This window comes from Salvelinus namaycush, unplaced genomic scaffold, assembly GCF_016432855.1.
Source record: "Salvelinus namaycush isolate Seneca unplaced genomic scaffold, SaNama_1.0 Scaffold28, whole genome shotgun sequence".
In the NCBI taxonomy this organism is placed as follows: domain Eukaryota; kingdom Metazoa; phylum Chordata; class Actinopteri; order Salmoniformes; family Salmonidae; genus Salvelinus; species Salvelinus namaycush.
Genome location: NW_024059674.1, coordinates 258,604 through 283,172, shown reverse-complemented (window position 1 = coordinate 283,172; position 24,569 = coordinate 258,604). Strand labels below are relative to the sequence as shown.

The window sequence follows — 24,569 nt, the reverse complement described above, 5'->3', positions numbered from 1 at the left end:
GGTGGAAAGCAGGGGGTTATCAGGGTGAGGTACCGGAACACATAGTGTGAGGTGAAAGCAGGTTATCCAGGGTGAGGTAACGGAACACATAGTGAGGGTGTTTTTTTTTTTATACTTTGTTTTATTGTAGGAACACAAAGAGAGAGAGAGATTTTTTGGTATGTGACAAATAAAATTTGATTTGATTGAAGTGCAATTCCCCTATTTTACCAGCAGAGGTGGGCTGTAGTTTTTTTACTTAACCTTAAAACTAGGCAGTTAAGAAAAATTATTATTTACAATGCGGCCTACTGCGGCCAAACCCTTACGACACTGGGCCAATTGTGCGCCGCCCATAGGACTCCCAATCACGGCAGGTTGTCATACAGCCTGGAATCGAACTAGGGTCTGTAGTGATGAGTGCTGTAGACGCTGCGCCAATACTGTCTAATACAACGTTTCAAACAAAAGGGGTGGTCGTTTTCTCTCACTTACCTGAATCTGTCATCCCTCTCTCTCTCACTTACCTGAATCTGTCATCACCCCTCTCTCTCACTTACCTGAATCTGTCATCACCCCTCTCTCTCTCTTACCTGAGTCTGTCATCCCCCTCTCTCTCTCTTACCTGAGTCTGTCATCCCCCTCTCTCTCTATTACCTGAGTCTGTCATCCCCCTCTCTCTCTCTTACCTGAGTCTGTCATCCCCCTCTCTCTCTCTTACCTGAGTCTGTCATCCCCCTCTCTCTCTCTTACCTCAATCTGTCATCCCCCTCTCTCTCTCAACTGAATCTGCTTACCTGATTCTGTCATCCCCCTCTCTCTCACCCCTACCTGCATCTGTCATCCCCCCTCTCTCTCTCTCACCTGCATCTGTTATCCCCCCTCTCTCTCTCACTTACCTGAATCTGTCATCCCCTCTCTCTCCTACCTGAATCTGTCATCCCCTCTCTCTCCTACCTGAGTCTGTCATCCCCTCTCTCCCTCTTACCTGAATCTGTCATCCCCTCTCTCTCCTACCTGAATCTGTCATCCCCCTCTCTCTCTCCTACCTGAATCTGTCATCCCCTCTCTCTCCTACCTGAATCTGTCATCCCCTCTCTCTCCTACCTGAGTCTGTCATCCCCTCTCTCCCTCTTACCTGAGTCTGTCATCCCCCCTCTCGCCCCTACCTGAGTCTGTCATCGTCCAGTCCTTCTATGATGGCGTTCCTGTCATTGACGATATCCACCAGCTTGACCATCAACTCCTCTTCTCTACGCCGGTCCCACGACGTCTTCAGCCGCTCTGCACATTAACACACCTCATGTTACTGACTAATACATTCTGATACAATCAGTATAAACACACACAACTTTTGCATTGTCCCCAACACACCCCCCACTCTCTCCTCACCAGGTTTGTCCCCAACACACCCCACTCTCTCTCCTCACCAGGTTTGTCCCCAACACACCCCACTCTCTCTCCTCACCAGGTTTGTCCCCAACACACCCCCCACTCTCTCTCCTCACCAGGTTTGTCCCCAACACACCCCACTCTCTCTCCTCACCAGGTTTGTCCCCAACACACACCCCACTCTCTCTCCTCACCAGGTTTGTCCCCAACACACCCCCCACTCTCTCTCCTCACCAGGTTTGTCCCCAACACCCCCCACTCTCTCTCCTCACCAGGTTTGTCCCCAACACACCCCACTCTCTCTCCTCACCAGGTTTGTCCCCAACACACCCCACTCTCTCTCCTCACCAGGTTTGTCCCCAACACACCCCACTCTCTCTCCTCACCAGGTTTGTCCCCAACACACACCCCACTCTCTCTCCTCACCAGGTTTGTCCCCAACACACCCCCCACTCTCTCCCCTCACCAGGTTTGTCCCCAACACACCCCCCACTCTCTCTCCTCACCAGGTTTGTCCCCAACACACCCCCCACTCTCTCTCCTCACCAGGTTTGTCCCCAACACACCCCCCACTCTCTCTCCTCACCAGGTTTGTCCCCAACACACACACCCCTCTCTCTCCTCACCAGGTTTGTCCCCAGCACACCCCACTCTCTCTCTCCTCACCAGGTTTGTCCCCAGCACACCCCCCACTCTCTCTCCTCACCAGGTTTGTCCCCAACACACACCCCCCCCCCTCTCTCCTCACCAGGTTTGTCCCCAACACACACCCCCCCTCTCTCTCCTCACCAGGTTTGTCCCCAACACACACCCCCCCTCTCTCTCCTCACCAGGTTTGTCCCCAACACACACCCCCCACTCTCTCTCCTCACCAGGTTTGTCCCCAACACACCCCCCACTCTCTCTCCTCACCAGGTTTGTCCCCAACACCCCCCACTCTCTCTCCTCACCAGGTTTGTCCCCAACACACCCCCCACTCTGTCTCCTCACCAGGTTTGTCCCCAACACACCCCACTCTCTCTCCTCACCAGGTTTGTCCCCAACACACACCCCACTCTCTCTCCTCACCAGGTTTGTCCCCAACACACACCCCACTCTCTCTCCTCACCAGGTTTGTCCCCAACACACCCCCCACTCTCTCTCCTCACCAGGTTTGTCCCCAACACCCCCCACTCTCTCTCCTCACCAGGTTTGTCCCCAACACACCCCACTCTCTCTCCTCACCAGGTTTGTCCCCAACACACCCCACTCTCTCTCCTCACCAGGTTTGTCCCCAACACACCCCACTCTCTCTCCTCACCAGGTTTGTCCCCAACACACACCCCACTCTCTCTCCTCACCAGGTTTGTCCCCAACACACCCCCCACTCTCTCCCCTCACCAGGTTTGTCCCCAACACACCCCCCACTCTCTCTCCTCACCAGGTTTGTCCCCAACACACCCCCCACTCTCTCTCCTCACCAGGTTTGTCCCCAACACACCCCCCACTCTCTCTCCTCACCAGGTTTGTCCCCAACACACACACCCCTCTCTCTCCTCACCAGGTTTGTCCCCAGCACACCCCACTCTCTCTCTCCTCACCAGGTTTGTCCCCAGCACCCCCCCCACTCTCTCTCCTCACCAGGTTTGTCCCCAACACACACCCCCCCCCTCTCTCCTCACCAGGTTTGTCCCCAACACACACCCCCCCTCTCTCTCCTCACCAGGTTTGTCCCCAACACACACCCCCCCTCTCTCTCCTCCCCAGGTTTGTCCCCAACACACACCCCCCACTCTCTCTCCTCACCAGGTTTGTCCCCAACACACACCCCCCACTCTCTCTCCTCACCAGGTTTGTCCCCAACACACCCCCCACTCTCTCTCCTCACCAGGTTTGTCCCCAACACACCCCCCACTCTCTCTCCTCACCAGGTTTGTCCCCAACACACACCCCCCTCTCTCTCCTCACCAGGTTTGTCCCCAGCACACCCCACTCTCTCTCTCCTCACCAGGTTTGTCCCCAGCACACCCCCCACTCTCTCTCCTCACCAGGTTTGTCCCCAACACACACCCCCCCTCTCTCTCCTCACCAGGTTTGTCCCCAACACACACCCCCCCTCTCTCTCCTCACCAGGTTTGTCCCCAACACACACCCCCCACTCTCTCTCCTCACCAGGTTTGTCCCCAACACACACCCCCCACTCTCTCTCCTCACCAGGTTTGTCCCCAACACACCCCCCACTCTCTCTTCTCACCAGGTTTGTCCCCAACACACCCCCCACTCTCTCTTCTCACCAGGTTTGTCCCCAACACACACCCCCCTCTCTCTCCTCACCAGGTTTGTCCCCAGCACACCCCCCACTCTCTCTCCTCACCAGGTTTGTCCCCAACACACACCCCCCCTCTCTCTCCTCACCAGGTTTGTCCCCAACACACACCCCCCACTCTCTCTCCTCACCAGGTTTGTCCCCAACACACACACCCCACTCTCTCTCCTCACCAGGTTTGTCCCCAACACACCCCCCACTCTCTCTTCTCACCAGGTTTGTCCCCAACACACCCCCCACTCTCTCTTCTCACCAGGTTTGTCCCCAACACACCCCACTCTCTCTCCTCACCAGGTTTGTCCCCAACACACACCCCACTCTCTCTCCTCACCAGGTTTGTCCCAAACACACCCCACTCTCTCTACTCACCAGGTTTGACCCCAACACACACCCCACTCTCTCTCCTCACCAGGTTTGTCCCCAACACACCCCACTCTCTCTCCTCACCAGGTTTGTCCCCAACACACCCCACTCTCTCTCCTCACCAGGTTTGTCCCCAACACACCCCACTCTCTCTCTCCTCACCAGGTTTGACCCCAACACACCCCACTCTCTCTCCTCACCAGGTTTGACCCCAACACACCCCACTCTCTCTCCTCACCAGGTTTGTCCCCAACACACCCCACTCTCTCTCCTCACCAGGTTTGTCCCCAACACACCCCACTCTCTCTCCTCACCAGGTTTGTCCCCAACACACCCCACTCTCTCTCCTCACCAGGTTTGTCCCCAACACACCCCACTCTCTCTCCTCACCAGGTTTGTCCCCAACACACACCCCACTCTCTCTCCTCACCAGGTTTGTCCCCAACACACACCCCACTCTCTCTCCTCACCAGGTTTGTCCCCAACACACCCCACTCTCTCTCCTCACCAGGTTTGTCCCCAACACACCCCCCACTCTCTCTCCTCACCAGGTTTGTCCCCAACACACCCCCCACTCTCTCTCCTCACCAGGTTTGTCCCCAACACACCCCACTCTCTCTCCTCACCAGGTTTGTCCCCAACACACCCCCCACTCTCTCTCCTCACCAGGTTTGTCCCCAACACACCCCCCACTCTCTCTCCTCACCAGGTTTGTCCCCAACACACACCCCACTCTCTCTCCTCACCAGGTTTGTCCCCAACACACCCCCCACTCTCTCTCCTCACCAGGTTTGTCCCCAACACACCCCCAACTCTTTCTCCTCACCAGGTTTGTCCCCACTCTCTCTCCTCACCAGGTTTGTCCTCACTCTCTCTCCTCACCAGGTTTGTCCCCAACACACACCCCACTCTCTCCTCACCAGGTTTGTCCCCAACACACCCCCAACTCTTTCTCCTCACCAGGTTTGTCCCCACTCTCTCTCCTCACCAGGTTTGTCCCCACTCTCTCTCCTCACCAGGTTTGTCCCCAACACACACCCCACTCTCTCCTCACCAGGTTTGTCCCCAACACACACCCCACTCTCTCTCCTCACCAGGTTTGTCCCCAACACACCCCCCACTCTCTCTCCTCACCAGGTTTGTCCCCAACACACACCCCACTCTCTCTCCTCACCAGGTTTGTCCCCAACACACCCCCCACTCTCTCTCCTCACCAGGTTTGTCCCCAACACACACCCCACTCTCTCTCCTCACCAGGTTTGTCCATGAGTCTCCTCAGCTCCTGCTCTACACTGGGCTGCTGTTCCTCTAAGTCCTGTGTCTTCGCTCTGCACACACACACGCACACACACGCGCAGAACCACACCACACACACAGAGATGTTAGAGGACAAGGAAATATCTGCTGTGTGTATTTTTGTGGTTCTGTGTGTGTGTGGTGCAGTGTGTGTGTGTGTGTGGTGTGGTGTGTGTGTGTTGCGGTGTGTGTGTGTCTGTGTGTGAGACTCACATGTAGACCAGTTCTGACTCTCTCCTCATGGACACCTGCTTGTTTCTGATGAGGTTGAACCATTCCACCATCAGGTCATCCATCACCACGTCCTCTTCTCCCTCTGAAACACACACACACACACACACACACACACACACACACACACACACACACACACACACACACACACACACACACACACACACACACACACACACACACACACACACACACACACACACACACACACACACACACGATTATCAACACAGTGGAATTTAAAAGCAGACTTCAAGATATTAAAGACATACTGACAGAGTTCAAGGTCATGAAACACTAGAGAAATATTAAGACACTATTTCCCCTACTCCCTCCCTCCCTCCCTCCCTCTCCCCGCCCTCCCTCCCTCCCTCCAGCCACCAGGGCTGTCTTTATTTCCTTCTACCGCCCATCAATCCCACAGAGACAGGAAGCTATCAGAGACTTCATTAGAGCCCGAAGTGGTGGAAATTCACCAGTCTCTTTTTGGGTCACATCCCCTCAGGCGACACCGACCCCAATCTCCCCCTCTCCTTCCCTCCTCACTCTCAGTCTCCCCCTCTCCTTCCCTCCTCACGCTCAATCTCCCCCTCACGTTCAATCTCCCCCTCTCCTTCCCTCCTCACGCTCAATCTCCCCCTCACGCTCAATCTCCCCCTCTCCTTCCCTCCTCACGCTCAATCTCCCCCTCTCCTTCCCTCCTCACGCTCAATCTCCCCCTCTCCATCTCTGTGAGTCTTACCCTCTTCATCCCTCCCTGCTCCCGTCTCCATCTCTCCCTCTGTGTGAGTCTTACCCTCTTCATCCCTCCCTGCTCCCTCTCCCGTCTCCATCTCCCCCTCTGTGTGAGTCTTACCCTCTTCATCCCTCCCTGCTCCCTCTCCCGTCTCCCCCTCTGTGTGAGTCTTACCCTCTTCATCCCTCCCTGCTCCCTCTCCCGTCTCCATCTCTCCCTCTGTGTGAGTCTTACCCTCTTCATCCCTCCCTGCTCCCGTCTCCATCTCTCCCTCTGTGTGAGTCTTACCCTCTTCATCCCTCCCTGCTCCCTCTCCCGTCTCCATCTCTCCCTCTGTGTGAGTCTCCCCCTCTCCCGTCTCCATCTCTCCCTCTGTGTGAGTCTTACCCTCTTCATCCCTCCCTGCTCCCTCTCCATCTCTCCCTCTGTGTGAGTCTTACCCTCTTCATCCCTCCCTGCTCCCTCTCCCATCTCCATCTCTCCCTCTGTGTGAGTCTTACCCTCTTCATCCCTCCCTGCTCCCGTCTCCATCTCTCCCTCTGTGTGAGTCTTACCCTCTTCATCCCTCCCTGCTCCCTCTCCATCTCTCCCTCTGTGTGAGTCTTACCCTCTTCATCCCTCCCTGCTCCCGTCTCCATCTCTCCCTCTGTGTGAGTCTTACCCTCTTCATCCCTCCCTGCTCCCTCTCCATCTCTCCCTCTCTGTGAGTCTTACCCTCTTCATCCCTCCCTGCTCCCGTCTCCATCTCTCCCTCTGTGTGAGTCTTACCCTCTTCATCCCTCCCTGCTCCCTCTCCCGTCTCCATCTCTCCCTCTGTGTGAGTCTCCCCCTCTCCCGTCTCCATCTCTCCCTCTGTGTGAGTCTTACACTCTTCATCCCTCCCTGCTCCCTCTCCCATCTCCCTCTGTGTGAGTCTTACCCTCTTCATCCCTCCCTGCTCCCGTCTCCATCTCTCCCTCTGTGTGAGTCTTACCCTCTTCATCCCTCCCTGCTCCCTCTCCCGTCTCCATCTCTCCCTCTGTGTGAGTCTCCCCCTCTCCCGTCTCCATCTCTCCCTCTGTGTGAGTCTTACCCTCTTCATCCCTCCCTGCTCCCTCTCCATCTCTCCCTCTGTGTGAGTCTTACCCTCTTCATCCCTCCCTGCTCCCTCTCCCGTCTCCATCTCTCCCTCTGTGTGAGTCTTACCCTCTTCATCCCTCCCTGCTCCCGTCTCCATCTCTCCCTCTGTGTGAGTCTTACCCTCTTCATCCCTCCCTGCTCCCTCTCCCGTCTCCCCCTCTGTGTGAGTCTTACCCTCTTCATCCCTCCCTGCTCCCTCTCCCGTCTCCATCTCTCCCTCTGTGTGAGTCTTACCCTCTTCATCCCTCCCTGCTCCCTCTCCCGTCTCCCCCTCTCCCTCTGTGTGAGTCTCCCCCTCTCCCGTCTCCCCCTCTCCCTCTGTGTGAGTCTCTCCCTCTCCCGTGTCCATCTCTCCCTCTGTGTGAGTCTCCCCCTCTCCCGTCTCCATCTCTCCCTCTGTGTGAGTCTCCCCCTCTCCCGTCTCCCCCCCCTCTGTGTGAGTCTCCCCCTCTCCCGTCTCCCCCCCTCTGTGTGAGTCTCCCCCTCTCCCGTCTCCCCCTCTCCCTCTGTGTGAGTCCTACCCTCTTCACAGGCACGTAGTTGTTTCTCCAGGTCCACTCCTTTCCTCTCCAACTCATTAACACTGTCCTCTATCTCCTGAAGCTCTCTGAGGATCTCTTCCTTCGGGATGTAGTCCGGTTTACCCTACACACACACACACACACACACACACACACACACATCAATCTAAACACACATCAATATAAACACCCAGGTACTAACATCCCTCATCGCGTCTCCATGTATTAAGGTGTTAAACCTACTGGTTTAGGTGTCTTGGTGTCTGTGTTGGAGCCGTTAGCTGTCGCTGAGCTCTTCCCTGTCAGGACGCCTGCTAGAGGAGACGCAGCAGAACACTGTGTTTTATGGGGAGCTGGGGAAGTGGGTTTATGTCTGTCTGTGTGTGTGTGTGTGTTTCTCACCCCATGTCCCAGGGCCGGTGTTCAGCGGGCTGGGTGAGGAGGCGTCTGGAGGGCTGGAGGGGGCCAGAGTAGACCCAGCAGGGACTGAAGCCTGGGGGTTTCCTGATCCGCCGGCCCAGGGCCGAGGCAGGGTTTCAGCCTTCTGAATGTCAGGGTGGAGGGGAGAGGAGTCTTTAGGTCCTACAGGCCTGGCGAGAGAGAGGAGGAGAGAGAAGGGGGAGGAGGAGAGAGATGGTGGTGGATTAGAGAGAAGAACAGAGGAAGAGGAGGGAGAGAGAGGAGGGAGAGGAAGAACAGAGATGTATAACAAGGTCTGTCTCTTCCTTTCCTCCCTGAATGCAATCTAACCTCTCATTTTCTCACAATTAGTTTTAACCTTCACCAGTCTCTCTCTCACCTTCCGTACGTTCTGAGAGTCTGAGGATAAGTAGGACTGAGGAGGAAAAGGAAGAAGAGGAGGATGAGGAAGAACGGTCATCTGAGGCCAGGGGGTGGGACTCTGAGCATGGACTTCATGTTGCACTAGGGGACGGCTTTATCCCCGACACACCGCAGGTCTGATGATGTGGGCGAGGAGGGAGGGGAGGGTCTTTGATCTCCGGTGGACCATCAAAACAGAGCGGCTTGGAGCGGCATGTACAAACCGCCTGCAGAACGAATGAACGGACGAGGGATGGAAAGATGAACGGATGAGAGATGGAAAGATGAACGGATGAATCCACGAGTACAGGTAATATGGCCAAGTGATTTTCCTCAAACTGTGGTGACCTACATTAGATGGGACCTCACACCCAGGTGACCCGTCTACAGTGGCTGGGACCTCACACCCAGGTGACCCTTCTACAGCGGCTGGGACCTCACACCCAGGTGACCCTTCTACAGCGGCTGGGACCCGACGCCCAGGTGACCCTTCTACATTAGATGTCCCCTCACACCCAGGTGACCCTTCTACAGCGGCTGGGACCTCACGCCCAGGTGACCCTTCTACAGCGGCTGGGACCTCACGCCCAGGTGACCCTTCTACAGCGGCTGGGACCTCACGCCCAGGTGACCCTTCTACAGCGGCTGGGACCTCACGCCCAGGTGACCCTTCTACAGCGGCTGGGACCTCACGCCCAGGTGACCCTTCTACAGCGGCTGGGACCTCACGCCCAGGTGACCCTTCTACAGCGGCTGGGACCTCACGCCCAGGTGACCCTTCTACAGCGGCTGGGACCTCACGCCCAGGTGACCCTTCTACAGCGGCTGGGACCTCACGCCCAGGTGACCCTTCTACAGCGGCTGGGACCTCACGCCCAGGTGACCCTTCTACAGCGGCTGGGACCTCACGCCCAGGTGACCCTTCTACAGCGGCTGGGACCTCACGCCCAGGTGACCCTTCTACAGCGGCTGGGACCTCACGCCCAGGTGACCCTTCTACAGTGGCTGGGACCTCACACCCAGGTGACCCTTCTAGAATGTAGAGTAGAATGTAGAGTAGAGTAGAATGTAGAGTAGAATACAGAGTAGAATATAGAGTAGAATACAGAGTAGAGTAGAATATAGAGTAGAATACAGAGTAGAATATAGAGTAGAATATAGAGTAGAATGTAGAGTAAAATGTAGAGTAGAATATAGAATAGAATATAGAGTAGAATGTAGAATATAGAGTAGAATATAGAGTAGTGTAGAGTAGAATGTAGAGTAGAATGTAGAATATAGAGTAGAATGTGGAATAGAATATAGAATAGAATATAGAGTAGAATGTGGAATAGAATATAGGGTAGAATGTAGAGTAGAATGTGGAATAGAATATAGAGTAGAATATAGAATAGAATATAGAGTAGAATGTAGAGTAGAATGTGGAATAGAATATAGAGTAGAATATAGAGTAGAATGTAGAGTAGAATGTGGAATAGAATATAGAATAGAATATAGAGTAGAATGTGGAATAGAATATAGAATAGAATATAGAGTAGAATATAGAGTAGAATACAGAGTAGAATATAGAGTAGAATATAGAATAGAATGTAGAGTAGAATGTAGAGTAGAATGTAGAGTAGAATGTAGAGTAGAATATAGAGTAGAATACAGAGTAGAATACAGAGTAGAATACAGAGTAGAATATAGAGTAGAATGTAGAGTAGAATACAGAGTAGAATACAGAGTAGAATATAGAGTGGAATGTAGAGTAGAATGTAGAGTAGAATGTAGAGTAGAATATAGAGTAGAATATAGAGTAGAATATAGAATAGAATGTAGAGTAGAATGTAGAGTAGAATACAGAGTAGAATATAGAGTAGAATGGAGAGTATACTTACTTGGAGGCAGGTTTGAGCCTGGACCGCCAGTCAGCAGGAGAGCTGCTGTTGTCTGCTGTTGCTAACGAGAGACAAGACAATATACAGCCCCCACAAACATTACATCAACCATAATAGCCACACATTATTACAGTGATAAGTGAAACCAGTGACAAGTGGATAACCAACTCGACAGAAAGGGCAAATGGTGCTCACCCATAGTGTTGCTGGGAGAAGCAGCTCCGGGGGCCTTATCTAGGGTTTTGTTCCCCAGTCCTGTTCTGCTGGCTGGGGTCGGGGTGGAGGTGTTGGGGGCGAGGGGGGCGAGGAGAGAAGGGTCTGCTTTTAGCTTAACTCTGCCCCCCCCAGTCCCCTTTTTAGGAGTCTCTGTCTCTTTCTTAGGTGTTTCAGCAGGGGCATGTCTGAGAGAGGGAGATCTGGGGGTCGAGGGGAGACACAGACAGGCCTTTCAACATCTTACAGACTCAAATAGTATTTCCTCAATTCCTAACATCTTAATTAACGTCTCGCTTCCTTCTCATATGCATTGGAAGAGAAGGTCCCTCCCCTCTGATTTGAAAAGGAGACAAGGTAAGAGGATGCAAGGAAAGATGAATTGAGGAAGGGCCATTGACCCCCACTGTATGATTGTCACATAACCATGTGTATGTGACAAATAAAATTTGATTTGATTTGATTGAAGTGCAATTCCCCTATTTTACCAGCAGAGGTCGGGCTGTAGTTTTTTTTACTTAACCTTAAGTAAGCACTGATGTTAGCACAAAAAAACAAAACGACCACCCCTTTTGTTTGGAAACGTTGTATTAGACAGTATTGGCGCAGCGGTCTACAGCACTGCATCACTACAGACCCTAGTTCGATTCCAGGCTGTATGACAACCTGCCGTGATTGGGAGTCCTATAGGGCGGCGCACAATTGGCCCAGTGTCGTAAGGGTTTGGCCGCAGTAGGCCGTCATTGTAAATAATAATTTTTCTTAACTGCCTAGTTTTAAGGTTAAGTAAAAAAAACTACAGCCCGACCTCTGCTGGTAAAATAGGGGAATTGCACTTCAATCAAATCAAATTTTATTTGTCACATACACAAAAATCTCTCTCTCTCTTTGTGTTCCTACAATAAAAACAAAGTATAAAAAAAAAAAACACCCTCACTATGTGTTCCGGTACCTCACCCTGGATAACCCCCTGCTTTCACCCTCACTATGTGTTCCGGTACCTCACCCCGGATAACCCTCTGCTTTCACGCTCACTATGTGTTCCGGTACCTCACCCTGGATAACCCCCTGCTTTCACCCTCACTATGTGTTCCGGTACCTCACCCCGGATAACCCTCTGCTTTCACGCTCACTATGTGTTCCGGTACCTCACCCCGGATAACCCCCTGCTTTCACGCTCACTATGTGTTCCGGTACCTCAGAGCACCCCGGATAACCCCCTGCTTTCACCCTCACTATGTGTTCCGGTACCTCACCCCGGATAACCCTCTGCTTTCACCCTCACTATGTGTTCCGGTACCTCAGAGCACCCCGGATAACCCCCTGCTTTCACCCTCACTATGTGTTCCGGTACCTCACCCCGGATAACCCCCTGCTTTCACCCTCACTATGTGTTCCGGGACTTCCCGATCTACAAATGAAGCACTGCCTAACACTCCATAGTTGATTCAAATGATCAAAGCTTGATAATTAGTTGATTATTTGAATCAGCTGTGCAGCGCCACGGCACAAACCAAAACGTGCACCCCTTTGGGGTCCTGAGGAGAGAGTTGAGTTGTGAGAATGTCTCACCTGTTCTCAGTCTTCTTCAGTCCTACAGGGTGCCAGGGAGGACTGGAAGCAGCAGCTGGTGGTGTGGTGTTGTCTGTTAGTTTCTTAGTGATGACAGCAGCTGGTGTTGTGGTGTTGTCTGTTAGTTTCTTAGTGATGACAGCAGCAGCTGTTGTGGTGGTGTGGTTGGTGGTGTTGTCTGTTAGTTTCTTAGTGATGACAGCAGCTGCCTGGGTCTTGGTACTGCAGTCTTCTTTAGATGGAGAGGCTTTCACATCACCATCCATCTTGAAGACAACTCTACCTCTACCCTGAACCACATCCCTGTCCCCACCTACCACCACATTCACACCCTTATCCCCACCCCAACCCTTATCCCCACCCTTATCCCCACCCTTATCCCCACCCCAACCCTTATCCCCACCCTTAGCCCCACCCTTAGCCCCACCCCAACCTGAACCCTTATCCCCTCCCTTATCCCCACCCCAACCCTTATCCCCTCCCTTATCCCCACCCTTAGCCCCTCCCCAACCTGAACCCTTATCCCCACCCTTAGCCCCTCCCCAACCTGAACCCTTATCCCCACACTTAGCCCCTCCCCAACCCTTATCCCCTCCCTTATCCGCTACCCCACCGCCACCCAAACTCACTACCACACTCACACCCTGGCCAACCCCCACTACTGTCCCCTGCGTGCCGGCGTTGGGGACTTTATTTGTGGGTCGACTCTGTGCCTGAGTCTGGCCCTGGTTCTCCTGCCCAGTAGGGGCGTTCCCAGACTGGAAGAACTGGAGCCGTGCCTGCTGGGTCTGGGATGCTGTGGGAGTGGTGGCGCTAGTTGTAGTGTTGAAGCTCCGTGGGACTGTGATGGGTCCAGAGGCTGCAGGGCTTACTATGCCCAGGGAGGAGAGCCCCGGGCTGGGCCGCGAGGAGGAGGCAGAGGGGATGATGGGTCCAGAGGCTGCAGGGCTCACTACGCCCAGGGAGGAGAGCCCCGGGCTGGGTCGCGAGGAGGAGGCAGAGTGGGTGGTGGGTCCAGAGGCTGCAGGGCTCACTATGCCCAGGGAGGAGAGCCCCGGGCTGGGTCGCGAGGAGGAGGCAGAGTGGGTGGTGGGTCCAGAGGCTGCAGGGCTCACTATGCCCAGGGAGGAGAGCCCCGGGCTGGGCCGCGAGGAGAAGGCAGAGGGGGTGTTGGTTTTGGATCCGTCGGATTTGGAGCTCAGCCAGCTAGGGCCAAATTTGGAGGGGGTACTGGTGGGTGTCGGAGCTGGGGTGGATTTCGGGGGGTCTGTGTATTTGGGTCCGGGGGTATTCCTGGAGAGGTCTGAGAGAGGGGTGGTCTTGACAGTGGGAGGAGGGTGAGGGGTGTATTTGGAGGTAGGGGTAGTAGGGTTGTTTTTGGGCAGGTCTGAGAGAGGGGTGGTCTTGACAGTGGGAGGAGGGTGAGGGGTGTATTTGGAGGCAGCAGGGGTAGTAGGGTTGTTTTTGGGCAGGTCTCGGAGAGGGGTGTGTGTTGGCAGTGCCCCCTGGGGGTGGTGGTGGGAGGTACAGATGAAGGAGCCTGGTGTTGGTCCAGGTTTACTGTTACCAGACAGTAGAGTGGTGGAACACTCACTACACCTGGAGAACACAGGAACAGACATGACATAGAACACAGGAACAGACATGACATAGAACACCTATATATGGAGAACACAGGAACAGACATGACATAGAACACAGGAACAGACATGACATAGAACAACTATATATGGAGAACACAGGAAGTTGACCCTTTAACCCTTTCAATAGGTGACTGGTAAAATAACACATGGTACATCTCCATATACAGTTGAAGTCAGAAGTTGACATACAATCAATTTGTATTGGGTAGCATTGCCTTTAAATTGTTTAACTTGGGTCAAACGTTTCGGGGAGCCTTTCACAAGTTTCCCACAATAAGTTGGGTGAATTTTGGCCCATTCCTCCGGACAGAGCTGGTGTAACTGAGTCAGGTTTGTAGGCCTCCTTGCTCGCACACGCTTTTTCAGTTCTGCCCACACATTTTCTATAGGAATGAGGTCAGGGCTTTGTGATAGCCACTCCAATACCTTGACTTTGTTGTCCTTAAGCCATTTTGCAACAACTTTTGAAGTATGCTTGGGGTCATTGTCCATTTGGAAGACCCATTTGCAAACAAGCTTTAACTTCCTGACTGATGTCTTGAGATGTTGCTTCAATATATCTATACAATTTTCTTTCCTCATGATGCCATCTATTTTGTGAAGTGCACCAGTCCCTCCTGCAGCAAAGCACCCCCACAACATGATGCTGCCACCCCCGTGCTTCGCGGTTGGGATGGTGTTCTTCGGCTTGCAAGCCTCCCCCTTTTTCCTCCAAACATAACAATGGTCATTATGGCCAACAGTTCTATTTTTGTGTCATCAGACCAGAGGACATTTCTCCAAAAAGTACGATCTTTGTCCCCATGTGCAGTTGCAATCCGTAGTCTGGCTTTTTTTAATGGCGGTTTTGGAGCAGTGGCTTCTTCCTTGCTGAGCGGCCTTTCAGGTTATATCGATATAGGACTCGTTTTACTGTTGATATAGACAATTTTGTACCTGTTTCCTCCAGCATCTCCACAAGATAATTTGCTGTTGTTCTGGGATTGATTTGCACTTTTCGTACCAAAGTCCGTTCATCTCTAGGAGACAGAACGCATCTCCTTCCTGAGCGGTATGACGGCTGCGTGGTCCCAGGGTGTTTATACTTGCGTACTATTGTTTGTACAGATGAACGTGGTACCTTCAGGCATTTGGAAATTTCTCACTTTTTCTGAGGTCTTGGCTGATTTCTTTGATTTTCCCATGATGTCAAGCAAAGAGGCACTGAGTTTGAAGGTAGGCCTTGAAATACATCCACAGGTTCACCTCCAATTGACTCAAATTATGTCAATTAGCCAATCAGAACCTTCTAAAGCCATGACATCATTTTCTGGAATTTTCCAAGCTGTTTAAAAGGCACAGTCAACTTAGTGTAGGTAAACTTCTGACCCACTGGAATTGTGATACAGTGAATTACAAGTGAAATAATCTGTCTGTAAACAATTGTTGGAAAAATGACTTGTGTCATGCACAAAGTAGATGTCCTAACCGACTTGCCAAAATTATAGTTTGTTGACAAGAAATTTGTGGAGTGGTTAAAAAAAAACTAGTTTTAATGACTCCAACCTAAGTGTATGTAACCTTCAGACTTCAACTGTAGTTAACCCTTTCAATTGGTGACTGGTAAAATAACACATGGTGGAGTAATTAACATGGTGAAGTCTTACCTGGCACAGGTCCTGTGATACAGGCTAGATTGTTAGAGTAATACATGTTACATTAGGAGAGCGTTAACATGGTGAAATAGTCAAGTCTTACCTGGCACAGCTCCTGTGATACAGCCTCCCATCCACTAGGTGTCTCTGGACCAGATGAACGTGTTTATTACACACGGAACACTTACTGCTCAGAGTCCCCGTCTTATTGGAGCGCTCCGACAACACATCCTTCTGGGGGGGGGACAGATTAGCCTTCTGTTAGTTACAACAGGCTCAGGAGTATTTAACCTAGGGGCCGCAGCCCCCTAGGGGTTATTGGAGGAACTACAGTGGGTCTGTGAAACAATTATTATTTTTATTACTAATCGCTAGAAACAAAACAGAAAACAAAAATGTTGAATTACAAACCTACACTAGAAAAGAGGAGAATCTTATTGTATTCCTCAAATCGTTACATTGAGCTAATTATCTGACATCGGCTTTGACAATAGAATCAAATCAAAGTGTATTGGTCACGTGCACAAGGTACAGTGAAATGCTTGCTTTGCTAATAACTCTTCAACAATGCACTACAACATCAATATCTATCAAGAATCAAATACCCAAATGCAAAAGTCCAAAAATAACAACTAGTAACAATAATTAGCTTGTTAATAAGATGAATCAAGCTGGTTACAACTGGGCCGGAGTGAAACCCTACAGGAGGGCATCTCTCCAGGAACAGGACCGGAGTGAAACCCTACAAGAGGGCATCTCTCCAGGAACAGGGCCGGAGTGAAACCCTACAGGAGGGCTTCTCTCCAGGAACTGGGCCGGAGTGAAACCCTACAGGAGGGCTTCTCTCCAGGAACTGGGCCGGAGTGAAACCCTACAGGAGGGCATCTCTCCAGGAACTGGGCCGGAGTGAAACCCTACAGGAGGGCATCTCTCCAGGAACAGGGCTGGGAAACCCTGGAGAGACTATTTAAAGGAGATCCTTACCTGCGCTGCCCTGTCTGGTCTGGTTGAGGATTTGGGTGAGGAGGAGGAGGGAGGGCGGTTCTCTGTAGCGGATTTAGAGGGGGAAGAGGCGGGGAAGACCTTGGAGACAACTGCTTGGTTCTTTTTCCCAGAAGGCCCCTCTTCTGTGGACGCCTCCGCTGGACGCTTTATCCCCGCCATGCCGCCAACTACACACACACACACACACACACACACACAACTTGATCAAAGTTCATCACAGTATGTGTGCCCATATCATGTGGGCAGCATGTGGGCAGCGTGTTGGCAGCATGTGGGAATCATGTGGGCAGCATGTGGGAAGCATGTGGGCAGCATGTGGGCAGCATGTGAGTATCATGTGGGCAACATGTGGGCAGCATGTGAGTATCATGTGGGCAGCATGTGAGCAGCATGTGAGTATCATGTGGGCAGCATGTGGGAAGCATGTGGGAAGCATGTGGGCAGCATGTGGGCAGCATGTGAGTATCATGTGGGAAGCATGTGGGAAGCATGTGGGCAGCATGTGGGCAGCATGTGGGCAGCATGTGAGTATTGTGTGGGCAGCATGTGAGTATCGTGTGGGCAGCATGTGAGTATCGTGTGGGCAGCATGTGAGTATCGTGTGGGCAGCGTGTGGGCAGCGTTTTGGCAGCATGTGAGTATCAGGTGGGCAGCATGTGGGCAGCATGAGAGTATCATGTGGGCAGCATGTGGGCAGCGTGTGGGCAGCATGTGGTCAGCATGTGGTCAGCGTTTTGGCAGCATGTGAGTATCATGTGGGCAGCGTGTGGTCAGCATGTGGGCAGCATGTGAGTATCATGTGGGCAGCATGTGAGTATCATGTGGGCAGCATGTGAGTATCATGTGGGCAGCATGTGAGTATCATGTGGGCAGCATGTGAGTATCATGTGGGCAGCATGTGAGTATCATGTGGGCAGCATGTGAGTATCATGTGGGCAGCATGTGGGTATCATGTGGGCAGCATGTGAGCAGCATGTGAGTATCATGTGGGCAGCATGTGAGTATCATGTGGGCAGCATGTGAGTATCATGTGGGCAGCGTGTGTGTATCATGTGGGCAGCGTGTGAGTATTGTGTGGGCAGCGTGTGAGTATCGTGTGGGCAGCGTGTGGGCAGCGTTTTGGCAGCATGTGAGTAGCATGTGGGCAGCATGTGAGTATCATGTGGGCAGCATGTGAGTATCATGTGGGCAGCATGTGAGTATCATGTGGGCAGCATTTTTGCAGCATGCGAGTATCATGTGGACAGCATGTGGGCAGCATTTTGTAAGCATGTGAGTATCATGTGGGCAGCATGTGGGTATCATGTGGGCAGCGTGTGGGAGGCGTGTGGGCAGAGTTTTGGCAGCATTTGAGTATCATGTGGGCAGCATGTGGGCATAATGTGAGCAGCATGTGGGCAGCATGCGAGTATCATGTGGGCAGCAGGTGGGTATCATGTGGGCAGCATGTGGGCAGCTTGTGAGTATCATGTGGGCAGCATGTGGGCAGCGTTTTGGCAGCATGTGAGTAGCATGTGGGCAGCATGTGAGTATCATGTGGGCAGCGTTTTTGCAGCATGTGAGTATCATGTGGACAGCATGTGAGTATCATGTGGGCAGCGTGTGGGTATCATGTGGGCAGCGTGTGGTCAGCATGTGGGCAGCATGTGAGTATCATGTGGGCAGCATGTGAGTATCATGTGGGCAGCATGTGAGTATCATGTGGGCAGCATGTGAGTATCATGTGGGCAGCATGTGGGTATCATGTGGGCAGCATGTGAGCAGCATGTGAGTATCATGTGGGCAGCATGTGAGTATCATGTGGGCAGCATGTGAGTATCATGTGGGCAGCATGTGAGTATCATGTGGGCAGCGTGTGTGTATCATGTGGGCAGCATGTGGGCAGCTTGTGAGTATCATGTGGGCAGCATGTGGGCAGCATGTGAGCAGCATGTGGGCAGCATGCGAGTATCATGTGGGCAGCAGGTGGGTATCATGTGGGCAGCATGTGGGCAGCTTGTGAGTATCATGTGGGCAGCATGTGGGCAGCTTGTGAGTATCATGTGGGCAGCATGTGGGCAGCGTTTTGGCAGCATGTGAGTAGCATGTGGGCAGCATGTGAGTATCATGTGGGCAGCATGTGAGTATCATGTGGGCAGCGTGTGGGCAGCATTTTGGCAGCATGTGAGTATCATGTGGGCAGCGTGTGGGCAGCGTGTGGGCAGAGTTTTGGCAGCATTTGAGTATCATGTGGGCAGCATGTGGGCAGCATGTGAGTATCATGTGGGCAGCGTGTGGGCAGCATGTGGGCAGCAGTTTGGCAGCATGTGAGTATCATGTGGGCAGCATGTGAGTATTATCTGGTCAGCATGTGAGTATCATGTGGGCAGCGTGTGAGTATCGTGTGGGCAGCGTTTTGGCAGCATTTGAGTATCATGTGGGCAGCATGTGGGCAGCATGCGGGCAGCATGCGAGTATCATGTGGGCAGCATGTGGGCAGCATGTGGGCAGCATGTGGGCAGCGTTTTGGCAGCATGTGAGTATCATGTGGGCAGCATGTGAGTATCATGTGGGCAGCGTGTGAGTATCATGTGGACAGCGTGTGAGTATCATGTGGGCAGCATGTGGGCAGCATTTTTGCAGCATGTGAGTATCATGTGGGCAGTGTGTAAGCAGCATGTGGGCAGCATGTGGGTATCATGTGGGCAGCATGTGAGTATCATGTGGGCAGAGTTTTGGCAGCATATGAGTGTCATGTGGGCAGCATGTGGGCAGCATGTGGGCAGCATGTGGGCAGTGTTTTGGCAGCATGTGAGTATCATGTGGGCAGCGTGTGGGCAGCATGTGAGTATCATGTGGCAGCGTGTGGGCAGCATGTGGGCAGCAGTTTGGCAGCATGTGAGTATCATGTGGGCAGCATGTGAGTATTATCTGGTCAGCATGTGAGTATCATGTGGGCAGCGTGTGAGTATCATGTGGGCAGCGTGTGAGTATCGTGTGGGCAGCGTTTTGGCAGCATTTGAGTATCATGCGGGCAGCATGCGGGCAGCATGTGGGCAGCATGTGGGCAGCGTGTGGGAGGCGTGTGGGCAGAGTTTTGGCAGCATTTGAGTATCATGTGGGCAGCATGTGGGCAGCATGTGAGCAGCATGTGGGCAGCAGGTGGGTATCATGTGGGCAGCATGTGGGCAGCTTGTGAGTATCATGTGGGCAGCATGTGGGCAGCGTTTTGGCAGCATGTGAGTAGCATGTGGGCAGCATGTGAGTATCATGTGGGCAGCGTTTTTGCAGCATGTGAGTATCATGTGGACAGCATGTGAGTATCATGTTGGCAGCGTGTGGGCAGCGTGTGGGCAGCATTTTGGCAGCATGTGAGTATCATGTGGGCAGCATGTGGGTATCATGTGGGCAGAGTTTTGGCAGCATTTGAGTATCATGTGGGCAGCATGTGGGCAGCATGTGAGTATCATGTGGGCAGCGTGTGGGCAGCAGTTTGGCAGCATGTGAGTATCATGTGGGCAGCATGTGAGTATTATCTGGTCAGCATGTGAGTATCATGTGGGCAGCGTGTGAGTATCGTGTGGGCAGCGTTTTGGCAGCATTTGAGTATCATGCGGGCAGCATGCGAGTATCATTTGGGCAGCATGTGGGCAGCATGTGGGCAGCGTTTTGGCAGCATGTGAGTATCATGTGGGCAGCATGTGAGTATCATGTGGGCAGCATGTGAGTATCATGTGGACAGCGTGTGAGAATCATGTGGGCAGCATGTGGGCAGCATTTTTGCAGCATGTGAGTATCATGTGGGCAGCGTGTAAGCAGCATGTGGGCAGCATGTGGGTATCATGTGGGCAGCGTTTTGGCAGCATTTGAGTATCATGTGGGCAGCATGTGGGCAGCATGCGGGCAGCATGCGAGTATCATTTGGGCAGCATGTGGGCAGCATGTGGGCAGCGTTTTGGCAGCATGTGAGTATCATGTGGGCAGCATGTGAGTATCATTTGGGCAGCATGTGGGCAGCATGTGGGCAGCGTTTTGGCAGCATGTGAGTATCATGTGGGCAGCATGTGAGTATCATGTGGGCAGCATGTGAGTATCATGTGGACAGCGTGTGAGAATCATGTGGGCAGCATGTGGGCAGCATTTTTGCAGCATGTGAGTATCATGTGGACAGCGTGTGAGTATCATGTGGGCAGCATGTGGGCAGCATTTTTGCAGCATGTGAGTATCATGTGGGCAGCGTGTAAGCAGCATGTGGGCAGCATGTGGGTATCATGTGGGCAGCATGTGAGTATCATGTGGGCAGAGTTTTGGCAGCATATGAGTGTCATGTGGGCAGCATGTGGGCAGCATGTGGGTATCATGTGGGCAGCATGTGGGCAGCATGTGGGCAGCATGTGGGTATCATGTGGGCAGCATGTGGGCAGCATGTGAGTAGCATGTGGGCAGTGTTTTGGCAGCATGTGAGTATCATGTGGGCAGCGTGTGGGCAGCATGTGGGCAGCATGTGAGTATCATGTGGGCAGCAAGTGGGCAGCATGTAAGCAGCGTGTGGGCAGCATGTGGGTATCATGTGGGCAGCAAATGAGTATCATGTGGGCAGCAAGTGAGTATCATGTGGGCAGCATGTGGGCAGCATGTGGGCAGCATGTGGGCAGCATGTGGGCAGCATTTCATGTGTATGTAATGCTTGCACATGTTTACTAAATATGTATGTGTGTATGTGTACTACTCACTAGGTGATTTGCCATGGAAGTAGTTGTAGTATTGTGAGACATATGTCAGAATACTGAGTCTGTCTGGTATCTTCAGGGCCACCATGTCCTCAGCATCTAACAGAGCTGGGATCCCCAACTCATCCTCCGCTACCCGGAACGCCTGGGAACACACAGATATATAGAAGGCTGGAACACACAGACAATATATAGAAGGTTGGAACACACAGACAATATATAGAAGGCTGGAACACACAGACAATATATAGAAGGCTGGAACACACAGACAATATATAGAAGGCTGGAACACACAGATATATAGAAGGCTGGAACACACAGATAGATAGAAGGCTGGAACACACAGATAGATAGAAGGCTGGAACACACAGATAGATAGAAGGCTGGAACACACAGATAGATAGAAGGCTGGAACACACAGATAGATAGAAGGCTGGAACACACAGATAGATAGAAGGCTGGAACACACAGATAGATAGAAGGCTGGAACACACAGATAGATAGAAGGCTGGAACACACAGATATATAGAAGGTTGGAACACACAGATAGATAGAAGGCTGGAACACACAGATAGATAGAAGGCTGGAACGCACAGATATATAGAAGGCTGGAACGCACAGATATATAGAAGGCTGGAACACACAGATACATAGAAGGCTGGAACACACAGATACATAGAAGGCTGGAACACACAGATATATAGAAGGCTGGAACACACAGACGATACATAGAAGGCTGGAACACACAGACGATATATAGAAGGCTGGAACACACGGATAGATAGAAGGCTGGAACACACAGATATATAGAAGGCTGGAACACACAGACGATATATAGAAGGCTGGAACACACAGATAGATAGAAGGCTGGAACACACAGATAGATAGAAGGCTGGAACACACAGATATATAGAAGGCTGGAACACACAGACGATATATAGAAGGCTGGAACACACAGATAGATAGAAGGTTGGAACACACAGATAGATAGAAGGTTGGAACACACAGATAGATAGAAGGCTGGAACACACAGATAGATAGAAGGCTGGAACACACAGATATATAGAAGGCTGGAACACACAGACGATATATAGAAGGCTGGAACACACAGATAGATAGAAGGTTGGAACACACAGATAGATAGAAGGTTGGAACACACAGATAGATAGAAGGCTGGAACACACAGACGATATATAGAAGGCTGGAACACACAGACGATATATAGAAGGCTGGAACACACAGATAGATAGAAGGCTGGAACACACAGATATATAGAAGGCTGGAACGCACAGATATATAGAAGGCTGGAACACACAGATACATAGAAGGCTGGAACACACAGATACATAGAAGGCTGGAACACACAGATATATAGAAGGCTGGAACACACAGACGATACATAGAAGGCTGGAACACACAGACGATACATAGAAGGCTGGAACACACGGATAGATAGAAGGCTGGAACACACAGATATATAGAAGGCTGGAACACACAGACGATATATAGAAGGCTGGAACACACAGATAGATAGAAGGCTGGAACACACAGATAGATAGAAGGCTGGAACACACAGATATATAGAAGGCTGGAACACACAGACGATATATAGAAGGCTGGAACACACAGATAGATAGAAGGTTGGAACACACAGATAGATAGAAGGTTGGAACACACAGATAGATAGAAGGCTGGAACACACAGATAGATAGAAGGCTGGAACACACAGATAGATAGAAGGTTGGAACACACAGATATATAGAAGGTTGGAACACACAGATAGATAGAAGGCTGGAACACACAGATATATAGAAGGCTGGAACGCACAGATATATAGAAGGCTGGAACACACAGATACATAGAAGGCTGGAACACACAGATACATAGAAGGCTGGAACACACAGATATATAGAAGGCTGGAACACACAGACGATACATAGAAGGCTGGAACACACAGACGATACATAGAAGGCTGGAACACACGGATATATAGAAGGCTGGAACACACAGATATATAGAAGGCTGGAACACACAGACGATATATAGAAGGCTGGAACACACAGATGATACATAGAAGGCTGGAACACACAGATGATACATAGAAGGCTGGAACACACAGATACATAGACGGCTGGAACACACAGATACATAGACGGCTGGAACACACAGATACATAGAAGGCTGGAACACACAGATACATAGAAGGCTGGAACACACAGATACATAGAAGGCTGGAACACACAGATATATAGAAGGCTGGAACACACAGATACATAGAAGGCTGGAACACACAGATACATAGAAGGCTGGAACACACAGATAGATAGAAGGCTGTACACCTGGGAACAAAGAGATATCAGAAGGTTGGAACGTCTGGGAACACAGAACAAGAAGGCATGACAACGCCTCTCCCCCCTCAGGAGACTGAAAAGTCTTGTCATGGGTCCCCAGATCCTCAAAGTTTTACAGCTGCACCGCTGAGAGCAGCTTGCCGTGCTGCCAACTGCTTGGCATCCATCCACAAGGCGCTACAGAGGGTAGTGCGTATGGCCCGGTACATCACTGGGGCCGAGCTTTCTGCCGTCCAGGACCTCTATATCAGGCGGTGTCAGAGGAAGGCCCTAAAAACTGTCAGACTAAATCCACCCAATTCATAGACTGTTCTCAGTCTGTGTTACCGTACGGCAAGCGATAACAATGTACCAAGTCTGGAACCAACAGGACCCTGACCAGCTTCTACCACCAAGCCATAAGACTGTTAAATAGTTAACCAATAGCTACCCAGACTATCTACATAGGACCTCCATTACCTCGTACCTCTGCACATGGACTCAGTACTGGTACCCCGTGTATATAGCAAAGTTATTACCTCGTACCCCTGCACATGGACTCAGTACTGGTACCCTGTCTATATAGCCAAGTTATTACCTCGTACCCCTGCACATGGACTCAGTACTGGTACCCTGTGTACATAGCCAAGTTATTACCTCGTACCCCTGCACATGGACTAAGTACTGGTACCCTGTGTATATAGCCAAGTTATTACCTCGTACCCCTGCACATGGACTCAGTACTGGTACCCTGTATATATAGCCAAGTTATTACCTCGTACCCCTGCACATGGACTCAGTACTGGTACCCCGTGT

The 24,569-nt window shown here is 51.7% G+C and overlaps 1 protein-coding gene across 1 annotated transcript in view; it reads right to left on the bottom strand.

The window, feature by feature from the left end:
- The window catches only part of LOC120039549 (MICAL-like protein 2), a 43,693-nt gene that overhangs the window by 6,976 nt on the left and 12,148 nt on the right, over window positions 1-24,569 (bottom strand). Inside the window, exons 3-14 of the mRNA XM_038984960.1 lie at window positions 21,427-21,568; window positions 16,694-16,881; window positions 15,813-15,943; window positions 12,433-14,031; window positions 10,843-11,063; window positions 10,648-10,708; window positions 8,348-8,535; window positions 8,189-8,259; window positions 7,946-8,069; window positions 5,549-5,651; window positions 5,294-5,367; window positions 1,149-1,263 (exon numbers count right to left, since the gene is read on the bottom strand). Of these exons, the coding sequence (XP_038840888.1) occupies window positions 1,149-1,263; window positions 5,294-5,367; window positions 5,549-5,651; window positions 7,946-8,069; window positions 8,189-8,259; window positions 8,348-8,535; window positions 10,648-10,708; window positions 10,843-11,063; window positions 12,433-14,031; window positions 15,813-15,943; window positions 16,694-16,881; window positions 21,427-21,568 (3,017 nt within the window). The remainder of the gene's footprint in view (window positions 1-1,148; window positions 1,264-5,293; window positions 5,368-5,548; window positions 5,652-7,945; window positions 8,070-8,188; window positions 8,260-8,347; window positions 8,536-10,647; window positions 10,709-10,842; window positions 11,064-12,432; window positions 14,032-15,812; window positions 15,944-16,693; window positions 16,882-21,426; window positions 21,569-24,569) is intronic.